General features: G+C 41.3%; 1 protein-coding gene across 1 annotated transcript in view; it reads left to right on the top strand.

The window, feature by feature from the left end:
- The window catches only part of AKAP10 (A-kinase anchoring protein 10), a gene marked incomplete at its 5' end in the record, with an annotated part of 55039 nt that extends 40118 nt beyond the window's left edge, over positions 1 to 14921 (top strand). The window contains 5 exons of the mRNA XM_079726409.1: positions 1570 to 1679; positions 4519 to 4601; positions 9308 to 9360; positions 9983 to 10078; positions 14662 to 14921. Of these exons, the coding sequence (XP_079582535.1) occupies positions 1570 to 1679; positions 4519 to 4601; positions 9308 to 9360; positions 9983 to 10078; positions 14662 to 14694 (375 nt within the window). The 3' untranslated portion in view covers positions 14695 to 14921. The remainder of the gene's footprint in view (positions 1 to 1569; positions 1680 to 4518; positions 4602 to 9307; positions 9361 to 9982; positions 10079 to 14661) is intronic.
- Between the last annotated feature and the right edge of the window lie 2680 nt (positions 14922 to 17601).

The raw sequence follows: 17601 nt of genomic DNA, 5'->3' as shown, positions 1-17601 counted from the left end.
CGAATAGTAATAGTTTTCTTTCTTATCAACTTTAGATGCCTTTTATTTCCTTTTCTTGGCTAAACTGCTCTGGCTAGAACTTGCAGTATAGAAGTGGTAAAAGTGAGCATCTTTGTCTTTTTCCTGATTTCTCGGAGAAAGCTTTCAGTTTTTCATCATTTATTGTGATGTGTGGGGTTTTCATGAATGCTCTTTATCAAGTTGAGGAAGTTCCCTACTATTCCTAATTTGTTGAATGTTTTTTATCATGAAAGGCTGTTGGATTTTGTCAGATGCTCTTTCTGTATCAGTTGAGGGGATTATGTGGGTTTTGGGGATTTACTCTGTTGTTACGGTGTATTACATTAATGAATCATCAGATGCTAAACCAACCTTGCATTCTTGGGATAAATTCCACTTAGTTGTGGTATATAATTATCTTTATATGTTGCTAGTATTTTGTTGAGGATTTTGCATCTATACTCCTAAGAGATAGTGGTCTGTAGTTTTCTTTACTAGTGATATCTCATTTTGGTATCTTACCTCAGTGGCCTCATGGAAGTATTTCTCTGTTCTTTTATTCTGGTGCCTCTTTCTTTTTAATTATGTGCCTTTCTCAGCATGTAAAGAGAGCCCTTTTTACCCCTACTGCAGAGTGTTCTATAAGTGTCTGTTCAGTTATTTTTTTTGTTGTTATTTTTATTTTATTTTTTTTTTGTGATACGCGGGCCTCTCACTGTTGTGGCCTCTCCCGTTGTGGAGCACAGGCTCCGGACGCGCGGGCTCAGCGGCCATGGCTCACAGGCCCAGCTGCTCCACGGCATGTGGGATCTTCCCGGACCGGGGCACGAACCCGTGTCCCCTGCATCGGCAGGCTGACTCTCAACCACTGTGCCACCAGGGAAGCCCTGTTCAGTTATTTTTTTAATTTAACCTATGCTTTAATCATGGATGTTAAATGTATTCCTGTCTTTTGTTACTTGAAACAATGCTGCAATAAGTACTCCTGTGTATAAGTCATTTTGCATAAGTGTGAGTCTGTCTATAATTGAATTATTAGAAGTGGAATTTCTGGGTCAACCTATGCCTCCGTATTTCACAAAAGTACCAATTCTGACTTGCTTTTTTTTTTGTGGGCGTGAGGAGTAGGAGGTAGAATGCTGGTCATTTTAGAAAGTTTCCTTTATCTTCTCTTTTGTCACATGGCCACACTGAGAATCAAAAGCATTCATGTTTATCCTGTAAAAGTTGGGCTTTACATTTATTAGGCAAGATACATATGCTTGGAAGAATGGGAGTTTTGCCCGTTTGGAACGTAAGCACGTTTGTTGGAACTTCAGTCATTAAGGAAAATACATTTGCCACACAGATGCATGTGTCGTACGCTTTAGTATTGTGCTTCTCCCTCCTGTAGTTATGTTCAAGATGACATTTCAGAATCATTGCTGTTAAACATCTCATTAGTGACAGGGTTGAGTGAAAAGTGCATGTGTTTCAAACACTGAAGATTTTGTATGAATCTGTCATTCCAAACCCAGGACTATTTAACTCCTGGATAACATACTAATAACTTCACAATCTCTGTTGTAGTCTAGTGTGAAAAAAGCCAGTGTTAAAATTCTGAAAAACTTTGATGAAGCGATAATTGTGGATGCTGCAAGTCTGGATCCAGAATCTTTGTATCAACGGACGTATGCAGGGTGAGCATCTTTTTTATTTTTTAATTTAAAAATTGTTTTCTACTCTCTTGAATATACCTGCAATGCAGTAGAGCATGGTTAAGGATGAAGGCTCAGGAGTGACTTCCTGGGTTTCAGTCTTGGCTCAGCTGCTTATGGCAAGCTACCTAACCTCTTTGTGTCTCAGGTTTTTCATGTGTAAAATGAGGATAATATTCCTGCTTCCTTGGGCTGGTGAGGGGATTAAATGAGATAATACGTGAAAAGCATTTAAAACATTGCCGGATGTCAGTGAGCACTCGGTAAATATCATTGACATCATTATTCTACCACCATATACGACTCTGATGAGTGTCATGTTTACATAGTGTGTTTTAGGCTATCTCTTCCGCATTTCACTGGCTTCATAATTAACTATTTCAAAGTCTCTGTCTTAAAACCAAAACTAAACTACAAGGATGCCAATATCATTTATCATGGACTGTATAACTATTACTGTTATCCCTCAGTAACTGCAGGGGATTGATTCCAGGACCCCCTTGGATACCAAAATCTGAGGATACTCAAGTTCCTTATAGGAAGTGGCCTAGTATTTTAAACCTGTATAAATCATCTCTGGATTACTTATAATAGCTAATAAAATGTCAGTGCTATGTAGATAGTTGTAAATACAATGTAAATGCTATGTAAATGGTTGGAATGCACAGCAAATTCAAGTTTTGCTTTTTGGAACTTTCTGGCTTTCTTTTTCCTACAGTTTTCAGTCGGCAGTTGGTTGAGTCTGTGGATGTGGAACCTGCAGATACGGAGAACCACCTATACTTGGAAAAATGGAATAAAATGATTCCTTTGTATTTAAGAATTAACTTGGTTGTTTATTTTATCCTGTAACAGAAAGACAGTGATTCCTGTGTTACAGCACTTCTTGATCCTTACCAGAGATCAAATCATAAAATCACTTCCTCTTCCCTAAAGATGGCTTGAAAACGCAGAAACCTGTGTAAAGGCATGATTATCCCACCCCAGTCCTGGCAGTACCATAAAAAAGGGATTTCAACATGTTTAATTGCTTTTACCAGAAAGTAAATTGATATTTGGGAGACTAAGAAGTCTGGAAAATACTTTTAAGTAAATAGAAGGTTATTTTGACCACATTGTCTTCAGCTGTATCAGTGTTGTAGTAATCTTTATTTCTTATTTTAGGAAATGGTGGACAGTAAGCCTAAATGAGTTAATTCCCAAAGAGGATATTTATTCTTAAGGAATGCTTGGTTCATTTATTTCAAACCTGACTTAAGAAAGTCTATCAATTGCAAGATGTTTTACTTCTATAGTTTTTTTTGTGTGTAAAATAAATATATTTTAATTTATAAAATTTAAATTTGTAAAATATATATATAGTGTGTAAATACATATTTTTTAATTTATAAAATGGGTCATAAATAGAGAAATAATTATTTTTCTCCATCTTTAGAGATAGTTTTCAGTGTTTGTTTTAGTTTTATGGTTTTAGCATCTTCCTGAAATTTTTCTAAAGGCAAACAAATTTGTATCAGTTGTATTGGCACCCATATATTCATTGATGACTTATTAGGAAGGCTGTCTCTAAAATAAGATTCACTTTGCCAGAAATGAAATAATATATAGGCATCGTAAGATTCTTTTTTCTTCTTTTAACTTTTAATTACAAATATATTAATCTCTTCTTATAAAAATTAAATTTACAGATAAGGCTAATGTGCCCTTTGATTACACACCAATGCTTATTTTCCCCCCTTCCTTCTCAGGATAATCACTGTTATGTTATGGTGTATATTTTTGTTTGCTTATTTTTATGTAACTGATGTTATACTCTGTGCTGTATCTTGTGCTTTCACTCATAGTGAGTTTGGAGATTTTTCTATGTTAGTCTGTACATATTTACCTCATTTTTAACTATGTTGTAGTATTCCATAAATAATATTAATTATAGCTCATAACCGTGGCAAAATCTTCCATAATGTGGTATGTTACTATTTGGCTATTTTGGTATTAGTGGGTTATTTAAATTGCTTGCAATTTTACTGTGATATACAGTATAGCAAAGACTTCCTTTTATATTTCCTTGTACCAAGAAGCAGATTTAAAATTTTCATAGCCCTTAACCAATTTACAGTTTACCTTTAAACGGATCTGTACATTTTATATTCTTACCAATCATTAATAAAGTTACTAATTTTCCCCACATCCTTGTCAACAATAAATAATATCAGACTTTAAATGTTTTACCAATCTGGGTTTGTTGTTTATGAGATTCAGCTTCTTTTGTCATGTTTGTTGGTTGTTCAGTTTTTTCTTCTGTGAATTGACTGTCATCTCTTTTTCACATTTTTTTGTTGGGTAATTTCTTAGTGGTTTGTTGGAATTCTGTATGTTTCTGGTTATTAAGTATCAGTTACTGCATCTATTAAAAATAAGACCTCTCACTGTGTTCTTTGCCTTTTAACTTTGCTTTCTATTACTATAGCTTTATAATTATATAATTATATTTTTATCTTGTTAGGGGAAGTCTTACCTTTTTGTTTCTTTTACAAAATTATCTTGGCTATGCTTGTGCCTTTTCTGTATGAATTTTAGAACTGTGAATTATCTGTTAACTCATGTTTCATAAACTTTTTGAGGATTTTGAATGGAATTGCATTGAATTAAAGATTGCTTTCTGTGGGGACAGTTCTTTATGAAATTAGCCCCACTTTGAGTAACATGGGGTAGATATAAATTGTATTTCTAGCTTTCTAGATCTAGAAAAAATGCTTAAAAATTAATTTTTTTAAATTTAAAATTGATTTTTAGAAAGTATGTTCTTTTCATACTTATTTAGGAAGATGACATTTGGAAGAGTTAGTGACTTGGGGCAGTTCATCCGAGAATCTGAGCCTGAACCTGATGTAAAGAAATCGAAAGGTTTGTGGTGTTTTTATACATTGTATCAAGCCTTTACTCACATTAGTCATTGACTGTAAGTAAAGGATCATTGAAGATTTAAACTGTTTATTTTGCAAAATAACTGCCATCTCTTTGACCTTGTGTTTATAGTCACGAGCGAGTGCAAGGGCTTCGTGTAATCAGGTCTCAGTACAGTCTCTCTCTGAATCAGAAGTTACTGAACTTGCTTTACCATTACAGAAGGCGCATCTCCATGAAAAGATACTCTTCACCTTTTGATTTAAAGGCAAAATACCCAATCCAGGTTGGACTTGAGGCTTATCTTGATACCCTTTATTTTACTAAATTTCCTCTAAATTGCTGAAAGTTATTATGAAATATATGTGGAAAATATTAATAGGTTGAAATTGAAATCCTTTGTTTAATCAGCAAAAGAGTGCTTGGTTAATTCCAAGAGTTAAACACAGACATACTCTTTGTGACTGAGCTCAGCTTCCAAACAGTTGGTTTACACAGGAAGATTTAGGAAACCACTGTGGGTCCATTCAGATAATATCTAGAAAATTTTCAGTGTGATTGGATTGACAGTATTATCTTGAGTAAAAGATACTAACTTTTGTTAGAAGAAAATGTTCCCTTTTGATAAGTGTGTTTAAAATTAAGAGCTATTGGCAGTCTTCCTATTGAATTGAACTGCATTTCTATTCTGTTTATCTTATTTTTTAATACACGAATTGTTTAGGTAATGATTTGCACCACATTTTTTTTAATAGTTACTAACTTTAGATTTTTGTTTGTTTGTTTGTTTATTTTTGGCTGTGTTGGGTCTTCGTTGCCACGTGGGCTTTCTCTAGTTGCAGGTAGTGGGGGCTACTCTTCGTTGTGGTGCACGGACTTCTCGTGGTGGCTTCTCTTGTTGTGGAGCACGGGCTCTAGGCGCGCAGGCTTCAGTAGTTGTGGTGCGTGGGGTTCAGTAGTTGTGGCTCACGGGCTCTAGAGCACAGGCTCAGTAGTTGTGGCTCACAGGCTTAGTTGCTCTGTGGCATGTGGGATCTTCCCGGACCAGGGCTCGAACCCATGTCTCCCACATTGGCGGATTCTTAACCACTGCGCCACCAGGGAAGCCCTGCACCACTTTTATGTTGATGAATAATCTACTTTGGGGTCAGATACAAATTAACAGAGTAAGCAAAAAGTGCAACAATTGTTGAAATAATTTAAACCAGGAAAGGGCCTGTTAACCTATTTGTCTTTATTAGTTTATCCAAAAAATTGATTTTATTTCCTATTTAGCCAGAGAAGTCTGAGGTACACAGTTGGGCAAGTGTAAAGACCGAAGGAAGTCTGCACAGCTCATTCTGTAAATAATTATTGAGTGCCTCCATGCACTCAGACTCACGGGGCAGTTAGAAGATACAGAGCCTGTTGTTAAGAAACTTACAGTCCAGTAGTGTCTTATTGGGTAGAAGATGAATACTAGGAAGAGATCAGTGGTGGCCTAGGTGTAGAGAAAGTGCTGGACAGCCTCTGGAGGTATCGGTCAGGAAGGCCTCCACTGTCATCAGGTAGCTTCTGTCAGAGATGGTAATGGGGTCTCCAGTAGTAATAGAGTCTCTGAGCTGTTTGGGGTTTTTTTTCTGAAGCTGGTCTTATTCCTTTGACAGCTCATGAGGTGCTGCTGCTCCAGAGAATAGGTGTTGGGTGTTTGCAGTTTGTTTTTGTATTATATGAATTAAGATATATTAAAGATATATGAGTAAAGATGAAGGTAAGATGTACAAAAAACTTTTCCCCAAATCACTGTCTCTGCTTATTCTATTCATTCAGTCTCTTCATATTATTCATTTGTTCATTCATTCTAACATTTGAGTGCCTACTATATGCATCTACCACTCTAAATACTGGGAAGAAAATAAGATTCCTGCCCTCATGGAACTAACATTATAGTGGAGGGACAGTAAACAGATGAGTACAGTGTGCGTGTGTGTGTCTGTCTGTGTTTATACACAGACATAAAAGCAGAGTGAGGGACTGCAAGAGTGGTGGGTAGTGCTGTCTTAGAAGTGGTTGTCAGGAATGGTCTCACTGAGGAAGTAGCATTTTGAGTAGACACCTGAGCAGAATGGGGGACCAAGCCCTGGCTCATTCGAATCTTAGATGATACATCTGTGGGTACCGCCTTCTTGTTCTACAGGTGAAGAAGTTGAGGATCAGAGAAATTGTAACTCGTTAGGGATCACAGAGCAGATAGAGCGCAGCCTCGAGCTTTGGTTCAGAATACCACGTTGACAGCGGTTGTTTACAGTTCAGCTCTGCTCCCTCCCCCTTTCTCCATGAGGGCAGCTGCAAAGAATGTTTGTCATTTACCAACCTGTAGTTTCATTTTGGATTTTAAAGCTCTGATAGTAGAGCACAGAAGAAAGGGCTACGTTTTGGGGCGGGTGTATCTCAGAAGCTCCTGAGAATATGAGAACTTTGCTTTCAGGGCAAGCAAGGTAATTTTTAAAGTTACCTTCACATCATCTAGGAGAAAGTGTAACAAGAAGGAATTGTAGAGGATGTTGTGAGAAGGTAGTCCCTGCAGTGGCAGTCTCCTCGTGCCCCAGTGCAGTGGTGGGAGATAGAGCGGCGTGTACACTGTGAAAGCCCGCGCATGTCATACTAAGAAGCCTGCGGTACTGTCTGTTGAGCACCAGAGATTTCTAAGCAGAGTGCAGTGAGATGCATTTTTCTGGCTGTAGTCTGCGAATGAATTGGAGTTGGGGAGAGACTGGTATCAGAGATTCAGGTAGTAGTCAGGTAGTATAATTTGCTAGTAATGTAGATAGACGAAAAAGAGGATCCAAGGATAGGTAGTGGTAGCAGGAACTAGAAGTTCAGATTTATAAGACTTCCAAGGGGGAATTCAGGAGACTACATCCAAGGTGGAATTTGGTTACAGATTTCATACAGAGAGCAAATGAGGAAAGCAGATGAGTTTTCTAATATCGGTTCTCTAGATGAAGCATTATGATGTTAATTTTTAATAGAGGATTAAATTAATTTCTGAGATAGAGGCTACAAGAAAAAGAGTACATAGGAGATAGAAGAGCTCAACTCGGAACATGTTATGTTTGAGATGCCTTAGGACAATTTGTAAGTATTGGTTTGACACCCAATGACAAGTTTTTGAGTTATTTGCATTTTGAAGGAAGTTAAAGCCACAGGAGGGGATGAGATGCCCCAGAGAGAAAGTGCTGAAGGGAATGGAATCCTGATGAAGCTCCTTGTTAAAGGGGGCAGGGATACACAGGAGTCAAAGACAGGGCATTAGAAGAGGAGGAGGGAGTGTTCACAAGTAGGCTGCCAACAGGGTGACCGCAGGGGAGCCCGAGGACAGAGCATTACGGCAGGGGTGAGACTATAAGCAGAGCATGTAATGTTGTGGCCCTGCTGGCTCTGCTTGGCTATAAAATTTAACTAGATCAGTGTTCAGACTTTTAGCTAATAATACAAAATATTGGGCTTCCCTGGTGGCGCAGTGGTTAAGAATCCACCTGCCAAGGCAGGGGACACGGGTTCGAGCCCTGGTCCGGGAAGATCCCACATGCCGCGGAGCACTTGAGCCCGTGTGCTACAGCTGCTGAGCCCATATGCTGCAGCTACTGAAGCCCGCACGCCTACAGCCCGTGCTCTGCAGCAAGAGAAGCCACCGCAATTAGAAGCCCACACGCCGCAATTAAGAGTAGCCCCAGCTCGATGTAACTAGAGAAAGCCCATGCACAGCAACAAAGACCCAACGCAGCCAAAAATAAATAGATAAATAAATAATAAATTTGTAATAATAATTAAAAAAAGAAAGAAAGCCATTGTTTTAATAAATAAATTAATTAATTAAATAAAAATATATTAAGGGGAAAGGATCCAGGTTTTGTTTTTTTCATGAATGCTACAGTTTACTATAGCGTATCCCAGTCATTGAACTAATCAGGATCTTGCCTAAGGAATAATCTACCAACCACTTGGTTTAAGGCAAAGTTAGGATGTGAGCCTATATGTATTAATGAAAGGATAAGCTGTGTATTTTATACCTGGAAATAGAGGCTAGCCTACGTCCTTGGTGACTCCTCAGCATCTAGAGTACAGGTGTAGATAGGCTTGTGTGTCCCCTGGGAAGTTGAGGTGTATTATGGCCTGGACGGAGCATGGGTGTTTAAAACTATGATCTTACCCAGCAAATTTACACCGACCAGAGATCCAGCATGTAGCAGCATAATCTGCACTGGAAGCCCTTTTGTATAGGAGCTGATCTGAAAGATTTATATACATGACATCTCCTGATGTATTGCTAGATTCTTATCTCAAGACCAGATCCTGGTCATGGTTTTATTTGATCTTTGAATGTTTACTGCAAATTTAACACTAGATGATAGTTTCTTTCATCAAGTGAGGAGAATAGAAGAAAAATCTAGAGCTCTAAAACAGCTTTTCAAAGTTTTTCAAACCATAATATTTGCAAGTTAAATACTCTGTTATGATAGGAGCCAATATAATCAGTTTTTATTAATGGTAATATTCCTTAATTTTGGGGTGAGGTTGTACCCCAAAAATAGTATCTTTTTAAAAAGATAAATCTTTAAAAAAAGAATCTTTTAAAAGCTGGGGAATAGATGTTTAAACAAGAGCACTTTTTTAACGTAAAATTATGCATGAGGTCTACATTCAACTTTGGCTTTGTTTACTAGGATCCATGTTCTCTCAAGCTATGAAGAAATGGGTGCAAGGAAATACTGATGAGGTAAATTCTGCTTTTAGTGTAAACAGATTCCTGTTTATAAGGGACACTTACTCTCAGCAAGGTTTCCAGTTTTCTCTTTCCTTAGTTCCCTTGCTTAAGCAGCATGGTACATCACTGCTTCCTTATCTAGGAGGTAACAAGAAGGGGTGGGCCCTTCCTAGCATCTCACAGTTGCCTGGTAGAGGCAGTGGAGGTATCCTCAGTCCAGAGACTCTGGCCAGTGAAAAATATCCAAGCAGTTAAGTTTCCATTAATCAGCAGGCACCAGTAATCAGTATAGAAACAAAAGCTCAAATGTTTCCTTCCTCACTGTCAGTTATACTTTCAGAAGTAGAGGCTTGCTTTTTTGAATAGTTAAGTACATTGAAAGATGAGAGTGGAAAAAGAAAGATGTTTTGTTCTGACCGCCTAACATGAAAATAGTCATGATGTCGGATAGACAGTGAAGAGCACGTTAATATATCACAACCAGAGGGTGGCCCAGGTCCTTTCATACATGGGAATGTGCTTCTTCCCAAATATGTAGAAATGATATGCATATACAGGTGTGTTTAGGACATTAATAATGTTTGCTGATTCTTCTGGTGAATAACCATTATCAACAGTTTAATTACTTTTATAGGCCCAGGAAGAGCTAGCTTGGAAGATCGCTAAAATGATAGTCAGTGACGTTATGCAGCAGGCACAGTGCGATCAGCCGCTAGAGAAGTCCACAAAGGTAAGGATGACTTGGGTTCTGATCTAGCGTGTGTAAAACTGAAGAGAACTAGATCCCAGAGACACACAGATTTAAAAGGGCATAAGGGAGCTTCTGCTTCTGCCGTTGAAGGGTTAACTGCTATAGGAATTGCCCTCTCATTATAAACAACTAGAAAACTGACAAACTCAATGAAACAGCTCTTTCCAGATATTAGACAACAGGCAGTAGAGGACTTTAATCCTTGAAAGGAAGGTAACATTGAGATGATCCCTAGTTCACTTCCCAGAAGCAGTTTCCAAAGTGTAGGGAGGACAAACTGTAAGCTTTCAATGAATTTTAAAGGATTGAAAGCATACAGTTTCTTCTCTGACCATAAAGGAATTAAACAAGAAATCAGTAACAGAAAGATATGTGGAGGGAATTCCCTGGTGTCCTGTGCTTAGGATTCTGGGCTCTCACTGCTGAGGGCCTGGGTTCAGTCCCTGGTTGGGGAGCTAGGATCTCACAAGCTGTGTGGCACAGCCAAAAAAAAATAAAAGAGAAAGAAAGATATGTGGAAAATCCCCAAATATTTTGAAATTAAACAACATACTTCTCAGTAACCCATTAGTCAAAGAAGAAATCAAAAGGAATATTAGAAAATATTTTGGACTGAAAACACAACATAGTAGAATCTGCCCTCCCTATTCGTGGGCTCCACATCTGAAGGTTTCACATCCATGGATTCAACCAGCCACGAGTCAAAAATATATTAGAAAAAAAAAATTTTTCCATAAAGTTCCAAAAAGCAGAACTTGAATTTGCCGTGGCCTGGCAACTATTTACATAGCATTTGCATTGAATTAGGTATTATAAGTAAGCTAGAGGTGATTTCAGATACACAGGATGAGGTGTGTAGGTTATATGCAAATACTGTGCCATTTTATATAAGGCACTTGAGCATTCTCGCATTTCGGTATCTGCAGGGGTCCTGGAACCAATCCCCCACCATTACTAAGGGACAACTATATTTGTGGGATACTGCTAAATCATTTCTTATAGGTAAATTTATAGCATTAAATATTTATATTAGACAAGAGGAAAAGTCACAGTCTTCTATCTTAAGAAACTAGAAAATGAGTAAATGAAACCCAAAGAAAGCAGAAAGAAGGAAGTAATAAAGATAAAGGTGAATATCAATTACTTTTTTTTTTTGGATCTACTAAGTCATTTACACTCTTCCATTTTGTTGTTGCCTCTTCTCTCACTTTTCCCTTTCATGTGACTTTGGTGCTTTTGTTTGGGTTATTTTTTTACGTACTGCTTTAGGAAGGAGTGAGTTGAATGGTTGTGATCGATCTGCCACCTTCACCTGGAGATCAGCAACAGTGATCGTTAGGAAATTCTGACTTGCCCCCAACCAAATCCTCTGTTTTTCTATGGCTTCACCAGCTGTGCCCACAAGAGCCACACAAATAACCCAGCAGATTGGAGGCAGCGACTTAGCACCCCCAGTTATCTCTTCAGGCAAAGACTCCCAGTTCCTCCACCAGCTTTGCTTTCTGTAACTTGAGTTGACTCACAAAGACTTCATGTGATAGGAGAACCTCTGCTCAGACTCTTTGTGAAGGTGTTGAACTCTTCTGTCGTCTTCTTTATCAGGAGTTAGCAACACTGTGTTAGTTACCTGTGTTAGTCACCTGTATTCAGATGGAGGCGTGAACTTAGGTTTGGGTCCAGCATCACCTTTCCTTGCTAACTTTGTAGCCAGCTTTTTACTCTGTTATTACCAGAGCTTGGTTTAATTTTGAACTTTTCACTGAGCTGATTCATACCAAAGCTCTGTTTACTTTTGCAGATTCCATCCTCTTTTCTATATAAGGGTGATAATTTTTGCCTATATTCACTGGCTCAGTCAAACCCAGAATAGCAAATAACATGATAAAGGTGTATAAAGAAGTGCAAGGTAGTTATTTTTGTGATTCCCCATTGTCATGTTGATGATCAAATGTTTGACAATATGAAAATGTTCTTTAGAAACCATTTTGGAAAGCAGATGTTCAAACTTAAGGCTTTTCCTTGGAGTTGTGTGTTCAGATTTTATTACCATATGCTTTTCATTTCTAAGATACACAGATATATTTTGCTTTTAACCTTGCTAGACCTTCTCTTTGGCTGGCCAAGATGATTGTCCTGCCTGTCCTTTAGGAATCAGCAGTGTATTGGTATGGAAAAAGCAGTAGGCCGGCAGACCTTGTTCAGTCCATTTTTAGTATGTGTGACCTTTTGCAAGTTAATTTTCTCTGGTCCCTTCATTTCCTTATCAGTGGATCAGAGAAGTTGGACAAGAAAATCTCATAAGATTCCCTGTAATTCTCATTCCATGAATGTGTGAATGTGAGAAGTCCTGCACCCACAAAGGAGTACCCAACCCCTCTTTAACCCCTGTGGATACCTCTCTGCTTTGAATCACCTACTCTACATTTGTCTATAGAAAGCACTTGGGCATTTAATGTAAATGACCTCACAGCGTTACTGAATTGTTTCATGTGTTTGTGTCCCATCTCACAAACAGCAGGGACCATGTCTTCTGTGATGTTTGTTTCCTCCCCAGTGCAGTGAAAAGGAGGACTCAGCCTCAGAAGCTTGGTCTTAGGAGGCCAGAAGATCAAAGCTCTCTGTTTTCTTTCTGAAGGCTTTGGCGCATTCCATATTATGGCCCTGTCTTCATCTAATGAATCCCCTGTGGATGGCCACTTAGGTCGTTTGGGATCGTTCCCTGTTACAAACAATACTTTGATGAATGTGTATGTAAGTCTTTGCCCTCTCTTATGAGTATGCTTTAGAGTTAATTCCTAGAAGCAGAATTATCTGTCAAAAAGTAGATATTTCGTTCTAATATCTGTTGCCAAAACGGAAAGATAAAAGCAAGTCTGGGTGCCAGTCCTCGTTATATAACCTTCAGGTGGGTTGCTTGGCCTCCTTAGGCTTCCATTCACTCAGCTGTAAATGAAGCTAATTAGGGCATTTTACCTCCTGTGACTGTAGTCAGGTCCTGGCTGTCATGAGCGCTGGTATGTAGCAGGCGCTCACTGAGTGTAAGTGTTGGTGCCCTTCTTCCTTAATCTGTGATGGTAATGTGTCACTGGTTGTAGAAATGTACCTTACCTTTTTCTTTTCCTTTCTTTCATCAGCTATGACTCAAGACCTGAGATAAAGGAAATCTGCTTTTGGAAAATAGGAGAACTTTTTTCCTTTGGTTGGATTCTTCCCCACAGCCAGTGAAAACAGAGCACTGTATTTCTTCTCACTGTTGTTCCCAAGAAAGACTGGCAGACAATCCTAGACTCCACCGTCGGCAGAGTGTCGTGTAGACACACCTGCACGTGATGATCACACAGTGAAAGTTGTAGAGACAGAGTGGTGTTGTTTACATTACTAGAGAATGACTAGTTTTCCAATGGCAATAACCCACGTGTGGAAGAGTGTTAGTCCACTGGGATAGGCAGGGGCCACACGCCATGGGAGACACAGAGGCGTAGAGCCGGTATTTGATGCACCTCCCTTGGCGGTGACCCACCCCAACAGCATCAGACAGCGGGTACCAGAGGGGCTTCGCTTGGTCTCCTGAACAGGCAGGGGAGTCGGCCCCTCAGGAGCCAGGCGGTGTGGTGCCAGCAGGTGGCTTTTCTTGCGGGGAGCGGGGTCTGCACAGAGGCGTTAATTTGGAAGGAAGCTAACGGGCCGTGGGTCAAGTCTTGGTGACATTGTCCTCCCCTTTGGTGACAGTGTATGGTTTTCACGTTTTAATTGCTCCTGAGACGCAGTACTCTTAAAACCAGCTCCCCCGCTGCCGGAAGGGCGAGCCTCTGCGCTGCAAGTGGTAGGACTTGCTCTTCCGAGATTCTGGGCTCCGGTGACGTCACCTCCCCTCAGAGTAATTGTGGAAAGGGATGTGCAACAGCCATCACTCCAGTTTTCCCCTGTGGCTCCTTGAACAAAATGTTTATTCCCAGATTGTAGAGTTTTTAAAGAAGGTGGGCGGGCAGGTGTGGGGACAGAGGCACTCAGCTCTGACTCTCTCCTCTTCTTTGCTCTGCGCTGGGAAGTGTGCAGGTTGTGGCCTTTTTCTTCTGTCTGTGGGGTAACGAGAGGCCCTTCCCTGCACTTCCACTTGGTCAGCTTCAGGGTCTGGTCCTCGCTGCCATGGGCGGGGCCACCTGGTCGGCCAACACACTCCATGCAGGCAGTGCCAGCGCTGCCTCACCACACGGACTGTTGGAGGGAAAGAACGTTCTCTTAGGTGTTACTGCTTTTGCTCAGACTTGGCAAAAAATACATATATACACATATGAATATATAATTATCACCTCTGTCCTTGAGAAAGTCTTGAATGAACAGAGAATTTATTCCACTGCAATATTTGGTTGTATAGACACGCACTGTTTCATCAACAGAAGAAGCAGAAAGGCTGTGTATGAGTTTTTGGTACTATGTACCACCTCTGTTATTCTTCTGAAGTGAAGTATTCATGTACTTAAACCATATTCTATTTAATTGTGTTTGATTTTAAAATATATATATGAATTATATTTAAAATTGTGTCAACTTTCTGCTTTCAGGGCATTTATGGCTCCTCTGTTGAGATGTGTTGATTCTTCCCAATATTTCCATTTGCTTTACAAGAACCCAGAACATGAGCCACTCCTGGACTCAGCCTTGTGTTTGGAGCATATGGCATAGACCTGAGGTGTTACTAGATGCATATGCTGTGATTGACTCACTTTGTTCTTTTAACAGAATATTTCCATCCACTTCACTTTGCTTCAACCTTTAAATAACAGAAAAGCAATATAAAGGTCATAGAATAAACTGTGGTTTTGGGTGACTCTTGCTGCCTCTGCATGGTTTGGAATAACATTTTCCGTAAGACTCTAGGCTATTTAAACTAGTGCTTTCAGTTAAGATACTGTCCAGTCATGTCTTTGTGTGCATTGTGTGCTTCGGAGCTAGAGATGTCGGTAGTTCTAAGATTCTTAAAAGGAAAAGAATAGCAAGTTTGAGACTGGGTTACTTTTTCTGCCCCGCCCACTGTAGGACACAGAAGCAAAGTGTGGCCTGAAACTGGTAGCCAGACAAGACATATGTTCTCACGGAGCTCCTTGCACTTATTTTCAGATTAGGATTGGAATCATCTGACCTCGAGTGCCAGGCTCTGTGTGGCATGCCCACAAAATAGGATTCCCTGGCAGGGTTTTTATAGGTTCAGTGAATCAACTGAACATCCGGCTTTATCATGATGTTGACATCAATGCATATTGTTAAAAAAAAAAATAGTTAGTGAAAAGGGGTACCTTTTGTAACTGGGCGTGTCTTCATCACTCATGTAAGATGTGATGAAAATTTAAAAAAACAAGTATCAGCCTAGCCCAGTGAAGAGCAATAAAACAGGGAGCAACTTTTGGTAACCTTTTCTACTTGGGTTTCAGCATTCAGTAGACGTTTGTAAAATGTAAGTAATTTACGTTTCTGAAGCTTTGGCTAGTTCAGTAAGAATTTGGAGGTGAAGGTCGCTCTGAATAGAAAAGTACAGACGTCTTTGTTGTTTTAAGTACTGATAGCTAAGCACTGCTGAAGCGGCGGGCGCCTCTCTCATTACCGTGCTGTGGAGCCTGTTTGTACACAAGGACCTCGGCCCTCCCCTCCCCTGCACACCAGTTGATCGGACCAGGGTTGATCTTCTCCCGATCCAAACAGGCCCAAGAACATTCTTTTATCCAAAGAACTTTGCAAAGGGCAGGAGACATCCCTGTCCCTGTCTGGGGTGATAGCACGTATGGGGCACTTGCAAGTCAGGACCCCTGAGCCGGTGCCACGTGAACGAGCAGAGATCTGTACAAGCAGAAATAACAGACACGAGAGCAAGTGGGTGAGAGCAGCTGCGTTGTAGCCTGGAGGTGATGAAGGTTTCTGGCTCTAGTCCTGCATCCTTGCCCTGGACTCCATCAATTCCTCGGGTATCCTTAGGATGCACTTTGGCTTTTTAAAAGTCAGTCTGAAGGGAGTTTTTCCTTTGCACAACCAAAAGGACTTTGACTACAATACTACCAGTTTGCTGTAATCACTAATGATCACATGTGCTCAGCATGTTTGCAAAATACTGGTGAATTCTGGAGAATTTTTCTTCAGTAAAAAGACACTCCCTCATTTTTCCAGGGGGGAGTTACTCAGGCCTGGGAAAAGGGCAGGTCTTTGGCCTTTTGTCGGATGGTCACCTTCTGGACCAGGGCCCTTGCACGCTTCCCAACTTCCTTCTGAAGGATAAACACCATTCCCCCTTTCAGCACCTACAATAAAACCCAGAAATAGAAGGGCATTTCTGTTAATGAGTGTTAAAAACTTCAAATGAGGGAGGGCAATGATTATCACAAACTTTGTAAGCGCTGACCATTTCTACGTACTAGGCAAGGTGTCTGGCCGTTGGCTGGGGCCGGGAGCAGGAGTAAGTTCCAGCAGTACGTTCAAGGTTACAGCTTCAGAGACCCACCAGGACAGCTGCTGTGCGGGGCCCTCTGCAGATGAGCCCTGGGACGCCGCGGAGGCCTCTGCTTGGGCTCAAGAGTAGGAAGTGGGGTCCTACGCGGACTCGGGGTGGTGGTGGAAAGGGCCAGCAAAAGCCTGGAGTGCGTTCGTGACCACAGAGGAAAGCCCGTCTGCTCCCTCCACGCTGCCGCCTCTGGCTGGCGCACTGCCCGGGCACGATGGGGCACCCACGGGGCTGCTCCTCAGCTCCCCCCGAGGGAGCACTCGTGAGCCCAGGCAGGGGTTGCTGGACCCTGTCGGCAGTGGGCGGGCAGGTGCCCGAAAAGAGTGGCTTGCATTCAGCCAAAGGCAGCTGGCATTTGCCAAGGAGCAAGTGAGGGTTGTGACGGTGGCGTTTCCTCGGACGCCCGACTCCCCGATCTTGAATAGCCGCCAGGCTTAGCCCGAAATGATCCCAAGCCGGCCTCCACCTCCATCCCGGTAAGAACCCCACCCGCAGGCACCTCATGGAACGGCTCGAGCTGGGCCTCCAGACCAAGCAGAGCTCCCCATCTTGGCAAAGGGCCCTTTGTTCTTTCTAATGAGAGAGCTGCCGGGTTAGCAGGTGTTCACCTACAAAGTGTTGATGGTGCAGGGACACAAGAAGGGGTAAAAAAAACCTCTGGGCCCCCTGGAGCTTCCATTCTACCGAGGAGGTAGAGGTTGGAGGTTCATCTGAAGTGGGTGCTGGTATTTTTCACTCAAGACAGCCCTTTGAGCCAGTGATTTAACACCCTTCCAAAGCCCTTCCTGGCAGAGGTCACCAGGTTTCGTGACCTCTTGTCCACGCCCTTCCACGTGCCCCCAGAGGGCCGGTGGCTGTGAGGCTCCATTTCCTCGCTGTCACCTGGCTGACAGCGAGGGGTGGGCACCTTGACCCCGGGCCCTTCAGGCTGCTCTCTAATTCGGGTGGGCCTAGGAGCAGCCACAGCCCCGTGGGGCTCTCTGCAGAGCTCTGGGAAACGTGGAGCCTTAGAAGC

Source organism: Hyperoodon ampullatus (assembly GCF_949752795.1).
Source record: "Hyperoodon ampullatus genome assembly, chromosome: 19".
NCBI classification, from domain to species: Eukaryota; Metazoa; Chordata; class Mammalia; order Artiodactyla; family Ziphiidae; genus Hyperoodon; species Hyperoodon ampullatus.
This window is presented reverse-complemented; position numbering and strand designations above follow the sequence as displayed.